General features: G+C 42.5%; 1 protein-coding gene across 3 annotated transcripts in view; it reads left to right on the plus strand.

The window, feature by feature from the left end:
• fbln7 (fibulin 7) overlaps nt 1-16,485 on the plus strand; it is a 54,753-nt gene extending 38,268 nt beyond the window's left edge. For all 3 annotated transcript variants that reach the window (XM_073055969.1, XM_073055968.1, XM_073055970.1), the window contains 3 exons: nt 2,927-3,064; nt 9,130-9,268; nt 9,569-16,485. In XM_073055969.1, coding sequence (XP_072912070.1) covers nt 2,927-3,064; nt 9,130-9,268; nt 9,569-9,941 — 650 coding nt within the window. In that variant the 3' untranslated portion in view covers nt 9,942-16,485. The remainder of the gene's footprint in view (nt 1-2,926; nt 3,065-9,129; nt 9,269-9,568) is intronic.
• Nucleotides 16,486-18,481: the final 1,996 nt, after the last annotated feature.

Consider the following 18,481-nt stretch of genomic DNA (forward strand, 5'->3'; position numbering starts at 1 on the left):
AGGCACTGGTGAGGCCTCCCTTGGAGTATTGTGAACAGTTTTGGGCCCCTTATTTAAGAAAGGATGCGCTGACATTGGAGAGGGTTCAGTGGAAGTTCATGAGAATGATTCTGGGAATGAAAGGTTTATTATGTGAGTAGTGATTGAAGGCTTTGGGCCTGTACTTACTGGTATCTAGAAGAATGAGGGGGGATCTCACTGAAAAATATCGGATGTTGAAAGGTCTAGACAGAGTGGATGTGAAGAGGATGTTTCCAATAGTTTGGAAGTCTTAGGATGAAGGCACAGCCTCAAAGTAGAGGGATGTCCATTTAGAACAGGAATGAGGAGGAATTTCTTTAGTGAGAGGATGGTAAATCTGTTTGTTGTAAATTTGTTGCCACAGTCAGCTGTGGAGGCCAAATCTTTACGTAGGTTGATAGATTCTTGATTGGTCAGGGCATGAAGGAATACTAGGAGAAGACAAGAGATTGGGGCTGAGAGGAAAAATGCATCAGCCCTGATGGAGCAGACTTGATGGGCCAAATGGCCTAATTCTGCTCCTTTGTTTTAGGGTCTTGTCTTGGGGTCCACGTCCATAGATCCCTCAGTTTTTGTGCATCTTGATAGGATGGCTAAGAAGGCCTATAGTGTGTGGCCCTTCGTTAGTTGGTTTGATTTCAAGAGCCATGAGGTAATACTGCAGCTCTATAAAACCCTGGCTAGATCGCACTGGGCATGTTGTGTTCAGTTCTGGTCATCTCACTATAGGAAGGATGTGGAACGTTAGAAAGTTTTTGACAAAAAGAGGCTACTCAGCCCAACAAAGCTTGCCAAATTCCTATTCACATAGCTTGTTGAAATAACTATCGAGTTTAGATTTAAAAGTTTCTAAGTTACTACCCTCAACTACACAACAAGGTAGTTTGTTCCATGTGTCCACAACTCAGTGTGTAAAGAAATCCTGCCTGACATTAGTTTGAAATCTCCCTTCAACCGGTCTCCACAAATGGCCCCGTGTCCTTGATGATGGATGAAGTAACAGCTGGTATCCACTTTACTTATCCCCTTAATGATTTTGAACACTTCTATCATGTCTCCTCTCATTCTACATCTACTTAGGCTAAAAAGATTTAATTCTTTCAAACTTTCTTCATAGCTCATACCCTGCAGATCTGGTATGAGTCTAGTCACCCTTCGTTGGATTCTCTCCAGTGCTTTCACATCCCTAACACAATATGGAGACAAAAACTGTACACAGTACTCAAGGTGTGGCCTCACAAGCGCATTATTCAGCTTAAGGAGAACGTCTCTAGACTTGAACTCCACTTATATAACCCAACATTCTGTTAGTCTTCCTAATCACTTCTGTGCATTGTCTAGACGTTGATCTCCAGGTTTAGAGAGAGTGCAGAGAGGAGATTTACCAGAATTCTACCTGGATTAGAGAACACGTCTTATGAAGAAAAGGTTGAGTGAGGTAGGGTTTTTCTCTGTGGACTGAAGGAGAATCAGAGGAGGCTTGAGGGAGGCGCATAAAATCGTAAAAGGCATAGACCAAGTGGACAGCGAGCGCCTTTTTCTCCAGGATGGCAATGACCTAAACAAAAACCTATAATTTTAAAGTAATTGGAGAAATGTATTGGGGGGTGGTATCAAGGGAAGTTTTTGTTAACACAGAGTGCATGGAATGCATGGCTGGGGTTGCTGGTAGAGGCAGAGACATTAAGTGCATTTAAGAGACTCTTAGATATACACATGGATGAAAGGAAAATGGAGAGCTATGTGGGTGGGTTCCAGCAATAAAATAGTTTCAGGAATGTTGAAAAAAAAGATAAACACAATGACATTAGTGCAAGCTGTGGAGAGGAAAAAAAGAGATCAGGATGGTGTTAGGGAATTTCAGGTAGGATCAAGAACTTGACAGCAGATTTTGTTGAATGTTGAGGTGTGGGTCCTCATGCTCTGATACCACCTGCCTTTTGGCAGGACCGGGAAGGTGGCAGGGCCCAGATGGTGGGGGTCCACAATGATGGATGTCCAATTCCAGAGGCGTCACTTCTCGTCAGTGGTGGGGAGAGCTGGACCTGCGAGTCCTTGAGCAGGGAAGACTAATGCTCAATGTTGTGAAAAATAATTCTCAATGGCAGTGCAGAGGAGGTTCACCAGGTTGATTCCAGAGATGAGGGGGTTAGACTATAAGGAGAGATTGAGTCGCCAGGGACTGTACTTGTTGGAATTCAGAAGAATGAGAGGAGATCTTATAGAAACATCTAAAATTATGAAAGGGATAGATAAGATAGAGGCAAGAAAATTGTTTCACTGGTAGGTGAGACTAGAACTAGGGGACATAGCCTCAAGGTTCAGGGGAGTAATTTAGGATGGAGATGAGGAGAAACTGTTTTTCCCAGAGAGTAGTGAATCTGTGGAATCCTCTGCCCAGGGAAGCAGTTGAGGCTTCCTCACTAAATATATTTAGGACAAGATTGGACCGATTTTTGCATAGTAGGTGAATTAAAGGGTTATGGGGAAAAGGGAGGTCGGTGGAGATGAGTCCAAAGTCAGATCAGCCATGATCTTATTAAATGGCGGGGCAGGCATGACAGGCCAGGTAGCCTACTCCTGCTCCCATTTCTTGTGATTGTTTTAAATGATGGAAAACTGCTTCCAGGAGCAGAGGTTAGTTCAAGACCATTGATAGAAGAATCGAAGGTATGAGAAGTTCTTTTGTGCAGAAAATTATTCTGATTGCAGTGCATTGCCTGTCTGTACTTGCATGTTTATGTACCATTATTAATTACCCCCTGAGCTGAGCTGGAGGGCAAGTTAACAGTCAACAGTATATGCTGAATCTCACATATGCCAGAATAAGGTATACTTATAAAACACAACTTGGTTATGTTCACTGTGGTGTATTGCTGAGCAAAATCTTCATTCTGTTGCACAGATGTGGACGAGTGTGAGGTTTTCCAATTGAAGGGAGTTTCCAGACTCTGCATACACAACTGTGTCAACATCCCGGGCTCCTACCGCTGTACCTGCCCAGCTGCGTACAGACTTCTCAGTGATGGCAGAAGCTGTGGGGGTAAGTCCTTGCCTCTGGGAACAATTGGACTATTTTCCCTTTTTGCCACTGATGGACTGTGGATAAGGTCGGCAGTTGACTGCCCACCCATGAATGCCAATGACAGCCGTCTTCTCAGACTGCCCCTGTCCACAAGGTGAAGGGTTACTTTCACTTGTTCAGAGAGCGGTAGAGTTGTAAAGCATAGAGAAAGTCACTTCAACCCACCTCATCCATGCCGACTGTTGTGAGCTGGAGTGCACAAACCCCTTGGTTAATGGGAGGGGTCCATGACATAAAAAAGGTTGGAACCCCTAATTTATACTAATCCTGCTTCTCTGCATCAGGCCTGGCCTGTTTACGTGTTTATCTAATTGCTTCTTCATCATAATAATTGTTTCTGATTCCACCATCTCCTCTATCAGCACTCACAGACATCAATCAAACAATGTGTTTAAAAAAAATTACCCCTCAGAATATCTTCAAATCCCCCTCCTCCTCACCTTAAGCCTATGTCCTCTTGGTCCTGATGCCATTGCCATGGGAAAAAGGATTTTATCTGTAGTATCATGATCTTAAACACTTGTTTTAGCTCTCTCACTCCAGGGAAAATAAACCCAGTCCATTCAATCTCTCTCATTACTATCCTCCAATCCAAGCAATAATCCAGGTTGTTGGGAGAGAAACCTGACCCAACTATGATGAAGAAATAGTCATCTCTGGAATCAATCAGCAAATAACAGCCAGCTTAAAGCACATCAGGGGTCACAGGCTCGGAATGAACAAGATTAATTATCACTGTATCATTTCAAATAGAGATGAGGAGAAAATTCTTTGCCCAGAGGGTGGTGAATGTTTGGAATTCTCTACGCTGAACTGTTATGGAGGCTAGGTCATTGAGTTCTTTCAGAACTGCAATTGATAGTTGTATGGATATCAAGTGATATGGAAGCATGCAGTAACGTGGAGCTGAGGTAGAAGAACAGTTGTAATCTTGAAGAATGATGGGCAGTTTAGAAAGGGCAAGTGACCTATTTCTGTTCTTAATTCTTCTGTCCCTGTGCCTACACAAAATTTACTGTATATTATCAGCTGAGCTCAATTCAAATGATTATTGGTGTTAAAAAGAAATTGCTTTGGGGTATCCAAGCTTGTTTACCCTCTGGCTGACGTTTCCAGAATTGAATTTGGGCGCACAGGTATTGTGTATAAAAATAGCATTAAAGAGACAGCCTTGAGATCAAAGCATTTCCTTAGGAAGACAAAGACATTTCCAACTAGCTGACTCAGACAATCTTTGGTTTAAATGCCCAGACTTTCGCTGCCAAGTGTACGCAGCGGTACAGTTCGTAGCATGGCTGCCTCATGTCTCCCGCAACTTAAACTTACTCCTGAGCTTGTGTGCTGTTTGTGTGGAGTTTGCATGCTCTCTCTGTGACAGAATGAGTTTCCTCCAGATGGTTCAATTTCCTCTTGCCTCTGTTACGTACCCCGTAACTGGGTCACTTACCAGCAAAGATAGAGAGGTCCGTTGAAGTCTGATGGTGCTATTTTTAACAGTATTTATTGATAAAAATACACAAAAATATTATCAATGCAACCATACAGATAATATATGCCGTCAATACTAAATCTAAAAGCGCGGGTATAATAATAATCAATAAGAAATAACTCTATCATTGTCTAGGGGATTATATATTGTCCGATGGAAATATAAAAGTCACTTTAGTTCATTTAAGCTGCAGCTTTTTGGTTGGAGAGAGAGACAGGAGGTTTAGAACTTGCCCGGTTTTCCGTTTTATGATGTTGATCCTTCGAAATGGCGTCGGTGGCGATCTCTTCCTTAGCTAAGCCGCCTTCCGTGGTAGGGCCTCAATCCCGGGGCAACGGGAAAGGACACACGTGGGCCCTCCACCGACTGTCGCTATTAAACGCTGTCACGGGATTTCTTTTTTTTTTTTAATTTTTTTATTAGTTTTTCAAAACATTTTACAAATTAAAAACCCCAAATCCCAATGAGGAGCATTAATACAGTGCAAAATTAAGCATACAATAACAATATGCTACAAAGGAAGAGAATTTAACAAAAAAGCACCTAAATTAAAGACAAGTGAGCTTAGTGTCCTCCCCAAGCCCCACAACACAAGAAAAAAAACAACAACAACTCCAGACCAACCACAACACAATATAAAGAGTATAGGTCAGGACAGTCAAACTCCCAGACTGTGAATACACTTAGCAACAGAGGATAATAATGCCTACTACCAGAGAAAAAAAAAAGGGAGCTGAAAGCAAGGGACCGAAAAGAAGAAAAAAAAACCCTAGTCAAGAGGAAGGTTATGAAAGTACTCGATAAAAGGTCCCCAGACCTTATGGAACTTTAGATCCGAATTAAGAACTAAATAATGAATTTTTTCGAGGTCCAAGCAGGCCATAATGTCGTTAAGCCATTGCACATGAGTGGGCGGGGCAACATCTCTCCATCTAAGGAGGATCAAGCGTCTAGCCAGGAGAGAGGCAAAGGATAGTATTCGGCATTTGGTCAGACCCAGACATAAATCTATCTCGCCCCAAAAACCGAACAGAGCAATTAAGGGGTTTGGTTCTAGGTGCTGATTCAGAATACCCGATAATGTAGTGAAGACATCTTTCCAGAATTTCTCCAAGCTAGGACAGAGCCAGTACATATGGATGAGAGAGGCCATGCCCCTCTTGCATTTATCACAGAGTGGACTAATGCCAGGGTAGAATCGAGATAGTTTAGATTTAGACATATGGGCTCTATGAACAATCTTAAACTGTAAAAGGCAATGGCGAGCACAAAGAGAGGTTGAGTTAACCGATTTGAGAACTGAGTCCCAGCTCTCCTCGGATAAGGAGATATTTAAATCCTGCTCCCAGGCCATTTTAATTTTATCCACAGGGGCCCGTCGTAAGGCTGCTAGTTTATCTCGGATAATTGATATTAAACCTTTACCTAGTGGATTAATGGAAAGAAATAGCTCCATAGCATTTTTCGCAGGCATTTCAGGAAAGTTAGGAATTAAAGGAGCAATAAAGTGTCGGATTTGGAGATATCTGAAAAAATTAGCATTAGGCAGGTTGAACTTAACAGAGAGCTGCTGAAAAGAAGCGAAGCGATTATCAATGAAAAGATCTTCAAAATGTCTAATGCCCTTCCTATACCAAACATGGAATGCTGAATCGTACGTAGTAGGTAAAAAAAGGTGTCACGGGATTTCTAGCGTTTCTCCTGGTGCGTGTCTCAAGGGGCCATTCCCCAGACCCTCTTTTATCCCCATTCACGGGGTCTCAGATGTCAATCAGGGTGGAATGATGCAATCCCCCAACCAGCCCACGTTGCCTGAGGGCTTCCACGAAGCACAGTACTCAATACACAATTCCATCTCCAAGAGACAATGGCCGCTTCCCGTTGCTTTGTATCGCTGAGGGCCAGGACATTTCAAACGTCTCTCTCTCATTTCCTGGGTCTCCTGACCTGACTTAATAGCGATCTTGCGATTCTCAAAAAGGAGGGGGCACAGGCGTAACACCTTCCACAGTCCAAAGATCAACAGGGTCATAGTTTAATTGACTACTATATGTTGACCTAATTGGGTAGCTAAATGGGAGAGTCTGGTGGGGGGGGGAAGGGAGTTGGTATTGTCACATAGTGAAGAAAGCTTTTGGTACATTGGCCTTCATTGGACAAGCAACTGGATATCGAAGATTAGATGTTACGTTGCAGATGTACAAGATGTGAGGCCACATTTGGAATATTGTATCCAGCTTTCATTGCCCAGCCGTAGGAAACGGCTGGTGGCAGGGTGGAGATTCATCTCTACCAAAGGAGGTGTAAAGTGCTCCTTCCCTCCAGGCGTGGCACGTGTTTAGCCCCCCAGTCAGGGTCATGTGAAGCCACGGGAACAGGTGGCGGATGATCGTATGAGCAGCTGGTGCGTATCACAACTCCTGGTTATGCGATCACTGACGCCCGGCAGACAATCTCTAAAGAGTATCGATAATGGCTGGGGTCACCCATCTTGTATAGACGCTGCCCAGAAGAAAGAAATAGCAAACAGGTTCTGCAGAAAAATTTGCCAAGAAAAATCATGGACATAGACAGATGGAAGACCATGATTGCCCACATCAGAGAAATCGGGACATGATGAGGATGATGGGGGAATGATGAACTCAAGGACGTAGTTTCCTTACTTACTGACCATTACACCATTGTGCAGCAATGAAGGTCCTCCATCCAGGTAGTGTCCATGTCAACAGCTCAGTTTTCACTGCTGTCAGTCATGCAGGTCCTGGGTGGAGTCTCAGGAATACCATTGCACTAAGATGCAGAAGGAATCATCATTGCTGTTTCCATAACAATTTTGTTTTACCTGTCAGGGTTGTTAGCCCGGGCTGAACTCCCAAACCTGTAGGACCAGTAGACCACACTTGCCCTGTCCTCCAACCTTTGACCTGTTTGGCATGGGTGACCCTAGCAAGCATAAAGGCCGGAATCCAGCTAACATAGCTCTCCGGGTCATCGAGGCATGCAAGCCTCCAAACCCAACAACAAGGTTGCAGTCCTCTGGGAGGTCGGGTGAGATGTGGGAGATTTAATAGAAACCTGAGCGTGGTCACCTAGAGTACGATTAGTATTACAGAATGAGCTGCCAGATGAAATGGTTGAGGCAGGTACATTAACAGCATTTAAAAGGCATTTGGACAGGTACATAGATAGGAAGGTTTTAGAAGGATTTGGGCCAAACGGGGCAAATGGGATAAGTTTGGATGAGAATCTTGGTTGTCACGGGCCATTTGGGCCAAAGAGCCTGCGTCCATGCTGTATGATACTGTGATTCCATATACCAAGAATCAGTGGAAATCATCTGCACGTGTGCTTAGAGAGAATAAAATGAGATCGCTGCAAAACGGGTACTTGATGTCCAGTTTGGACTCAATCAGTTAAAGGATATCAGCCCATCGGCTATATGACTTTATCAGAATCAGATTTAACATCACAGGCATATATTGTGAAATGTGTTATCTTTAAGGCAGCAGTACAATGAAATACGTGATGAGTAATTATAGAGAAAAACTGAGTTACATTAAGTCTATATATGTCTATTAAGTAGTTAAGTTAAAATAAGTATTGCAGAATAACAGAAATGAAGTTCAATGTCCATTTAAAAATCAGGTGGCAGAGGGGAAGAATCTGAATCACTGAGTGTGTGCCTTCAGGCTTCTGTGCCTCCTTGATGGTTACAGTGTGAAGATGGCGTGTGCTGGGTGGTGGGGATCCTTAATGAGAGACGTCACCTTCCTGAGGCACTGCTCCTTGAAGACGTGTTGGTTACTACAGCGGCTGGTACCCATGATAGAGCCGACTGATTTTACAACCTTCTGCAACTTTTATTTCAATCTTGTGCGGAAGTCCACCCCCTCCCCACCATCAGACGGTGATGCAGCCAATCAGAATGCTCTCCACAGTACATTTATAGAAGTTTCCAAGTATTTTCGTTGACAAACCAAATCTCAACTCCAAATGAAATACAGCTGCATCAATATGTTGCATCCAGGTTAGGTCCTCAGAGACATTGATACCCAGGAACTTGAAATTTCTCTCTCTCACCACTTCTGATCCCTGAGGATTGGTTTGTGTTCCCTCATCTTACCCTTCCTGAAGACCTCAATCAGCTCTTTGGTCTTGCTGCCATTGAGTGCAAGGTTGTCACTGCAACACCACTCCACTATGTGGCGTATCTTGCTCTTGCACACCTTCCGTTGCCATCTGAAATTCTGCCAACATTGGTTGAATCATTAGCAAATTTATAGATGGCACTAGCTACACCTATGACAGCCAAAATGGATAATGGTTGCATGTCATGTGCAAAGGAAAAATCTCCAAAGAATGAGTAAGATGATAGTAATTTTGTTGAATTATATGTTGATTTATCTAGGAAGTTAAACAATCTTAAGACTGAAATTCTAATTTAATAGCACTGCATTGAATCATAGGCTTTACAGCCTTGTGGATGTTCTGAACCTGCACTGACTTGTGAACTTTTTGTCCTTGTTCTTCCCAGACATAGATGAGTGTGCAACCTCACAGCACAACTGCACAAGGGAAGCAACTTGCATCAACACGGGCGGAGGATTTCAGTGTGTTAATCCGCAGTGTCCGCAGCCTCGTGGAAATGTCAGCTATGTTAAAACTTCACCATTGTGAGTCAGTCTGTCAATGAAATTGGTCATGCCAGCCTCTCCTTGAAGGTGTTGTGTTGGAGGTCCAGGGCTCTTAATCAGGGCTAATCTTCCATGGAAGAATCTGGGGGAGTTAATAGGAATGTGGGGAAAATGTAATGGGGTTAGTGTAAATGGGTTCTTAATGATCAGCACGGACTCTGGGTTAAGAGCCTGTTCCGGTGTCGTATGATTTTTTGCATAGAACAGTTAAATAAATGTTTTGTTGAGCTATATTTCTAAAAGCGTCACTGGAATGTATCTGTTCTCCTTTTTGTGCAGTCACTGTGAGCGCTACCCTTGCCCTATGAATAGCAAGTCGTGCCACCATGCTGCAAAGACCATCTCCTTCCATTACCTCTCGATACCCTCCAAAGTGAAGACTCCAGCCACCTTGTTCCGCTTTGCCACAGCCGCTGTCCCTGGCAGGCCCGGAGCTGACAGTCTGCGTTTTGGCATCGTGGGAGGCAGCAGCCGAGGGCAGTTTGTGGTCCAGCGATCTGACCGGCGGACGGGAGAGCTCACCCTTGTGCAGCCTTTGGTAGGACCTTGCACCGTGGAGGTTGACGTGGACATGTCTGAATATCATAATCACACTTTTCAGGCCAAGCATTTGTCAAAGGTTACGCTCTTTGTCTCAGGCAATGGATTTTAAGGCAGTGGTTAGAGACCACTTATGTTAACTCTGGATTAGACGAAATTGTGCCAATTATTGTGAGGAGACTTCTGCAGTTCAAGAGATTCCCCCAAGTGCCACAATATGAGAATCAAGACTGCCCTCTACGCCTTGACTGTGTATAATCGATTGTGTGTAAGACTTTGAGCTGTGTATTCTCTGTAGTGACATAAAGGTCTGTTGGCTGGGAGGTTGGCTGAATTCTGACCCTGTGTGGTTTAAACAAAACCTTGGATTTCTTGGAATTGCTGCTTACTGAATGTTTAGTTGCCCACCTTCATGTTCCTGGTTCAGCAGAGGATGCTGGTTTTCCAGCCACACATATTTCACACTGGGGCGGCACGGTAGTCATCATAGTTAGCACAAAGCTTTACAGTAACTGGAGGCCTGGCTTCCATTCCTGTCACTGCCTGTAAGGAGTTTGTATGTTCTCCCCGTGACCGCATGGATTTCATCCGGGTGCTCCAGTTTCCTTCCACACTCCAAAGACGTACCAGTTGGTAGGTTAATTGGTCATTGTAAGTTGTCCTGTAATTAGGCTAGGGTTAAAATGGGGGTGCTGAGCAACGTGGCTTGAAGAGCCTGCTCAGCACTGAATCTCAATACATAAATAAATAATTGATATTTGTTGTCCATCTCACATTTGTCATTGGTCTCTGGTTCCACTACTTACCATCCATTCCTGATTCAGCATTCACTTTCCAACCACCATTTCCCATTCATCTCCAGTTGAGCACCCAGCTGATCTTAACCGTACATCCTGAATATTGTTCATCTCCTTTAACCATGATTTACCTGTTCTTTTGTTTAATATCTGTCTCCTGTTTATAATTCATCTCCAGTGAGCCATTCATCTCCTGTTTCTCATTTGTCTCCTGATCACCTCCCCTTTTTTATCCATCTCCCATTTCTCTTTCATCTTCCACTTCCCATCCAGGTCCCATTAACCATCTATCGCCCATTTCCCATCTGCTTCCCATCCATCTTGTTTCTCCGCTATCTCCTCTTCACCATCTATCTTCAATGTCTTCTCCACCTCTTGCTTCCTCTCCATCTCCCATTAACCATCCTTATGTTTATCATCCAGCCTGAATTAATCACTCATTCTCTGCTGCGCATCCATTTATCAGAAATCACTCATATCCTGTTTACCATTCATCCCTTATTTGCCTAAGTATCTAAGAAAACAGGAGCAGAATTAGGCTACTCCGTCCCACAGTAATTTCATGACTGATCATCTACAGCAGGGGCTCTCAACCTGGGGTCCACGGACCCTTTGTTTAATGGTATTGGTCCATGGCATAAAAAAGGTTGGGAACCCCTGATCTACAGGATTCATCTGTTCAAAAGTGCCACTTCCCTGATCTTCTCTGTAATTAAAAACCCCGGAGAGCTGAGGTCCAGTGTTTCTCCACTCTCTGAGAAGGAGTTCCTCAGTTTCACATCCATCCAGCCTCAATTTCTTATCCATTCCTTTCTGCCATTCATGTCCTGTTTATTACTGGTCTCTTGCTTTCCATGAACCCCCTGTTCATAATATGTGGACAGACCTCAGTTAGTAGTCGACCACCCAGGTCTGTGTGGAGCCACCCATAGGCCAAATCTGGTAAGGAGGACAGATTTCTTTCCCTGAAAGTCGTCAGTGAACTAAAATGTTTTCTGCAACAATCTGGATGGTTTAACTCATTTCTAGGATGACACCCATCACCTGTTTTTCATCAATCCTTTGTTCAACATCCATTCCTAATTAGTCTCCAGTCCTCTGTTTATTTCCCCTTTGTTTCATTCAATGTTTCATTCATCATTCGTCTCCTAATTACTGTCATGATGTGCACTTACAGTATCAGAACCCAAGCGCAGCAGAAGAACAGACTCCAGTGTAGAGGCGGCCACCAATGTTTATTCATAATAATTCCAAAGGAACAACAGTGTTCCGGCCGAGCAACACCACGAGAAGTAATATTCTCAAAACTAGGACCCCGCAATTAGCGCTAATCAGGAGACTCCTTAAATAATACAAGTACGCAGAATCCCTGAGCCTATCAAAATAAACGTAACAAGTCTAAATAGGAAGCACCAGGAGACCCACATTATAATGAGCAAGTTGCTCGAGAAGGAACTCTAAACAATTAATGACTCTCATTAGACAACAATTAACCAATTCAGGTGCTCTTAAAAACCTTGGTCCACAACATTCTCTGGCCTAAAGAGCTCATTACAATTAGTTCATAAAATCATGAGGATCTTGGATAAGATGGATGATCACGGTATTTTTTCAGGTTTGGGGGAGTCTAAAGCTAATGGGTATAAGTTTAAGGTGAGAAGGGAAAGATTTAAAAGTCACTTTTTTCCACTTGGACAGTGGTGGGTATATTGAATGAGCTGCTAGAGAAAGTGGTCGAAGTGGATGCAATTATATTTAAAAGACATTTGGATGGGTTCATGGATTGGAAACATTTTGAGTAATAATGGGACCAAATGGGAAATGGGACCAGTTCAAAAAAAACACCTTGGTTGGCATGAATGAGTTGGGGCGAAGGGCTTGTTTCTATGCTGTGCAATGTCTGTGACTCTTCCTTCCATCCCAATTTACCATCCAGATTTTGTTTGCTCTCCACCTTCTATTTACGATTTATCCCCAATTTACTATCCATCCTCCCATTATCACTCATCTCCCCTTTACCATCCATTCTCTGTATATCATCCATCTGCTATTTTACTCTTCACCCTTGCTTTATCACACGTCCTTGTTTAACATCCATCCTTTCCCTACCACCAGTCTCTGGTTTGATAATCAGGTACTTAAATAGGCAAGGTATGGACCTATTAGGGCCAATGGGATTAGTGTAGCAGAAAGGTCCACATGGATATGATGGGCAGAATGGTCTATCTCTTTGCTACACAACTCTATGATTCATTTACAAAAACATCCAACCTCCTTTTTACTGCACACGACCTCTTAACCATCTCTAAATTCTGTACTTGCCACCAGCTGCCGTCTTAACTATTTTTCCTTTATTTAATGAATGCCAGCATGAGGGTAGTGCTGAGCTGTCTTCTTGAATCCCTGCAGAATTTTGATGCAAATGCTCCCACCGTGCTATTAGGGAGGGAGTTTAGGTCTTAGGTCCAGTGGCAATGAAGTGATGATGAAGATGTAATGATTAAATTACAATGCTGAAGTTTAGACCAACAATGTGGAGACTCCTTGTGCTGCCTCTGCTTTGCCCCTTTGCACTCTTCATTGAAACAGGTTTGATCCTCTCACTTAACAGTATCGATAGAGTGGGGGGAAATGTTAGACCAGATACTTACGGACTGTGTGATGCTCATGGCCCACAACTGTTTATGGACACCAGGTTCTTGAGCTGCCAGATCTATTCTCCTTACTGTCTTAGCCCGAATGTAGTGCCACAAAATATCACTGGCCACCTACCAGTGGCTTAAGGAACAGATGCTTCTGCACACTGTAAATGAGCAAGGAAGAGGTCAGGCTGGCTTATCCTTCTTGCTTGTTCGCACCTGGGTTGCCACAGATACAGTTCAGCATCCACGTCCTTCAGGACTTGGCCAGCTCCGTCGCTGGTTATCTTACCAAGCCACTGTGGATGACGGACATTGAATTCCCCACTGAAATGCATTCAGTTCATCTTCCAATTCATAGTCATAGAGACATACAGAATGGAATCAGGGCCTTCGACCTACTGGGTCCATTCTGACCATTGATAGTTGACCACCACCCCCCCCCCCCCCAACTCCCATTGGCCTAGAATCCAAGTTTTCTTTTTCCACACATCCTGTGTGTACAATCTACACTTGTATACCATCTATTTCCTTTCTTATTCATCCACTGTTCCTCATCATTTGTTGTTTAAGATCCATTTCCGGTTTACCATAATCCCTTACTCTCCTATCACCATCTCATCAGCCAACTATAATTTATCATTTTCCTTCTATTTACCATCCCTATGCATTTACCCTTCCATCTCCAGCCCATTATCTAATGATTGTCATCTAATCCTAGTATCATCCACTCTTTACCACGTATCCTGAGTTTATCCTCCATCTATTCTTTTTTTACCATTTATCCACTGTTTATCATTAATCTTCCCTTGAACATCAAGTTTTCCAATTTTAAGTAATCTCCCTCGTGTGTTTCCCCCCCTCTCCCCACCCACTTCTCTCTGCGTATCTCTTTTTCTGATCCTCCTCCAGCCTTATTTTCAGTCTCTTTCCCACCCTCACCCATCTCTCATCTTCAGCCTCCCCTCCCCGGGTTCTATCCACCTATCACACCCGCACACATAGTTCACCCACAGATCACTCACTCCTCCACAACAACCTGGTTGTGGCTCCAGCTGCCATTCACCTTTCCCCTGTTGGTTGCCTCCATCACTTCCCTTACCCAACACTAGTAGCCCTTTGTGTTCCTGCTTCCCATCCTGCCACGACCTTCATCCTCCCCTCTAACCTTTCCACCTCATTCCATCTTTTTTTCCGCCTCCAGCCCTAATTCACTTGCCACTGACTCTCAACCCTGCCCCTCCGCAACCTGTCTTGACCTGCCCTTCATCTTTCAACCCCTCTGCAGTCCACCTTGGGCTTCTGTACTCCCCTCTCCCCTCTTCACTTTATGACAGCCTTCTCCGTCAACAATTCCTATCCCTTCTCAGACGCTGCTAGATCTACTGAGTTGCTCCAGCAGATTTTGTTGCTTCAGAGTCCATCTCTTGCCGTCACCATTCACCTGTTTACCTTCCATCTGAATTCACCATCTATGCTCTCTTTGCCATTTGTCTCCTTAGAATCCATTCTGTATACCTATCTATCTTCCTTTTACTATTAACTCAATTGATTATCAATTCCTGGTTTATCACTGGCCCTCTAGCTCTAGTTTGCCATTAATTTCCCAGTTATCTTCCATCCTCCATTTTGCATCTCATCCCCCTTTTCCATCCATGTCCTATGTAGCATTGGTGACCGGTTTATTTTGTAATTAATTGTATCAGCATTGGCTTATTGTTGTCATGTGTACCAAGATGCTGTGAAAAGCTTTAGTTTGCTATCCATCAACTGTTTTCTATCCCTTCCCTGTTTTCCATCCACTTCCAGTTGTCATCTAGCCATAATCTACCATCTTCTACATATCATTGTTATCTAACGTACCATCCATCAAAAGTTCGCTATCTGATGCTGAATCCCAGCATATACCACATAAAAACCATCACCAGCTTACTGGTACTTTTGTTTGCTATAATCTACTGTTAGCATCTACCTCTCTTTAACTACCAGTCCGCCATTCCATATTAACCACCGTTCCCCTATTTACCTCAAATCATCTGCTCTTTTTCACCCGTTCTCCATTTACCATCAAAACGCTGGAGGAACTCAGCAGGTCAGGCAGCAACAATGGACATTTGGGTTTTTGGGTCCAGACCCTTCATCTGGACTGGAAAGAACGAGGGAAGAAGCCAGTATAAAAGGGAAGGGGGAAGAAGTGGAGCAAGGGCTGGCAGGTGATAGGTAGAATCACAAACAAGAGAAGATCTGCAGATGTTGGAAATCAAAGCAACACACACAAAATGCTGGAGGAACTCAGCAGGCCAGACAGCACCTATGGAAAAAAGTAAACAATTGATGTCCCATGAGTCTTGATGAAATGTCAACTGCATATTCGTTTCCATAGATGCTGCCTGGACTGCTGAGTTTTTTGTGTGTGTGTTGAGGTGATAGGTGGATTCAGGTGAGAAGGGGAAAAGAGAGGCACCCCCCCCCCAATGTCCTTTCATACTGGCTTCTCCCCACTGTCTTCCCAGTCCTGATGAAGGGTGTATATCAACTGTTCATTATCCTCCTTAGCTGATGCCTGACTCTTGAGTTCCTCCAGCATTCTGTGTATTGCTCTGACTTCCAACATCTGCAGTCTCCCTTGTGTTTCTGATTACCATCCGTTTCCTGTTTACCTTCATTCCTCTGTTCAGAATTCATTACTTTTCTGTCATATGTTTTGTTTTTACAGTTATTCCTGTTTACTGGTTTGATATCATTCATCCTAATGATCCATTGGAAAATATCCCAGAATTCTTTGAGGATTATTTTATGACAACCACTTAAAAGAAATTAAACCTAGCTTTGATTTTTATCCTGCTTCTTACAGTTAACTTCTCTTTCTCCGCCTATCTGCCGCAATTGTTAATCAACCAGTATTTCCTGAATGTTACCATGTCTTGTTTAATCTTATAGGCAATTAGTAAATACAGTGAGGTATCACAAGTATAATCCTGCTTTTTAACAAGATAATCTCAATGCAAAATCAGAATTGAGCCATTAACTGTTAATGAATGGCCTCACTTTTTAAGAGGTGCATAACTGTGTATACAATCTGATGCCTTGAAGAGCTGGAAGCTAAATGTTATTAATGAATACATGCTACAAGCTCTAAAGCTGTTTCATGAAGCAGGTCTGTACTTTTTGCCTTGGATATTGACTATCATAATTATCTTGATTAAAACATTTTATACAACCCTTGGTACTGCATCATTCTTCTTGGCTGTCCAGTGAACTACTTCAGTCACAATCAAATTTACATCTTGGCATTGTAGAAACTTAAAGAGGAGAAAGGAAGCCATTAAGCTCAAGATGTGTATACCAGACCAGCTTTGGGAATTTCCACTTGTATCCTAATCAATCAGCACAACTCCCGTAGGAAAATCAGACATTGCTATGGCCACCAGCTGGAAGTTGCCAGTGACACACACTACATATTCAGGTGTTATGATGTTGAAATTTCATTTCTAGAGTCAATAAGAAAGACTATGCAGGAGAAAACAGTTGTTAAAAATTGATGGGCAGGGAAGTGGCAGATGGAGTTTAATCCAGGCAAGTGTGAGGTGTTGCATTTAGGAAGTCAAATGAAAGGAGAAAGTATACAGTAAACGATAGACCCTTTTGTAGCATTGAGGTATGGAGTGACCTTGGGGTCCAGGTCCATAGTTTACTGAAAGTGGATGAGGTCGTAAAGAGAACACCACCCATTCTTGCCTACATTGGTGGGAAAGTTCAGTGTAAGGAAGTCATACTGTAGCTAAATAAAACTTCAGGCAAACCACATTCAGAATATTGCATGCAGTTTTAGGAAGGATGTGGAAACTGTGCAGGGAGTGCAGAAGAGGTTTACCAGGATGCTGTCTGTATTAGAGGGTCTGCGCTATAAGGAGAGTTGGATGAACTTGGGTGATTCTCCCTGAAGCTTCTAGGGCTAAGGGGAGATCTGAAAGACGTCTTTAACATTATGAGAGGCATAGATAGGGAAGACAATTTGAATCCTTTCCTGAGGGTAGATATACTGTATAAACACCAGAGGGCGTACTTTTAAGGTTAGAAGGGCAACATGACAGGCAAGTTTTCTTTTTTCAAAGAAAGTAGAGGCTGCCTGGAATTGGTTAGCAGTGTAGAAGTAGAACTAGATGGTTGCTGGAGTTAGGAGGCCTTTAAATAGGCACAACATTACGACATGAAAGAAGAGATATGGTTGATGCACCAGAAGTGAACATTCCATATGTAGTGGCAACATTTATAAAGTGCTGGTGGAAGTCAGTAAGTCAGGCAGTATTGGCATCAAAATTGGCACAAGATCATGAGCTGAGTGGCCTGTTCTGCAGTTATATAACATCAGATAAGCAGCATTCATAAAGAAAAACATAACTTGTGCACCAATTTTACAAGAAAGAACATAACTAGACCAGAAAGAAAAATCCATGTGGATTGCCATGCTCATTGGACATAAAGTTACCATACAGGTGTAGAAATTAAGGTGGTGCAGATTTTGATCAAGGATGAGCTGGTTTATTTTTTGTGGTGTAATATATAATTGATGTAAAAAATTATATTGCACTAATTTTAACCGGACATTTGTTGTATTTGTCATACTGTCAAGACATTGTCTTGACCAACTTGTTTCTGCAATTTTAATATTCAAATCAGTTTCCCATTTTTGTCTTGACTTATGAATTCCTTGTTTAATTGCCTGTTTTTGAATCAAACTATACATACAAGAAATAAATTTTTAAATTTTCCTTTTTGAATTAAAGTTTCTATTTCATTAGGTTTTGGAAATAACATTGTTTGACCCAATTTATCTCTTAAATAAGCCCTTAATTGGAAATAACAAAAAAGAGTGTTGTTTGATATTTTGTATTTATTCTTTAATTGATCAAATGACATTAATATACCTCCTTCAAAACAATCTCCTATATATCTAAACCCTTTTTGAAACCAGTTGTATAAAAGTTGATTATCCATTGTAAAAGGAATAAGTTTATTTTGAATTAAAGATCTCTTTGCTAATAAAGATTTCCTTATCTCATCATCAACATTTATTTTATTCCATAGATCAGTCAAATGTTTTAATATAGGAGATTCTTTCTTTTCCCGTATCCATTTAGATTCCCATTTGTATTTCAAATCTTCTAGTGTATTTTCTCCTATTTTATCTAGTTCTATTCTAATCCATGCTGGCT

Source organism: Hemitrygon akajei, chromosome 9 (genome assembly GCF_048418815.1).
Source record: "Hemitrygon akajei chromosome 9, sHemAka1.3, whole genome shotgun sequence".
In the NCBI taxonomy this organism is placed as follows: domain Eukaryota; kingdom Metazoa; phylum Chordata; class Chondrichthyes; order Myliobatiformes; family Dasyatidae; genus Hemitrygon; species Hemitrygon akajei.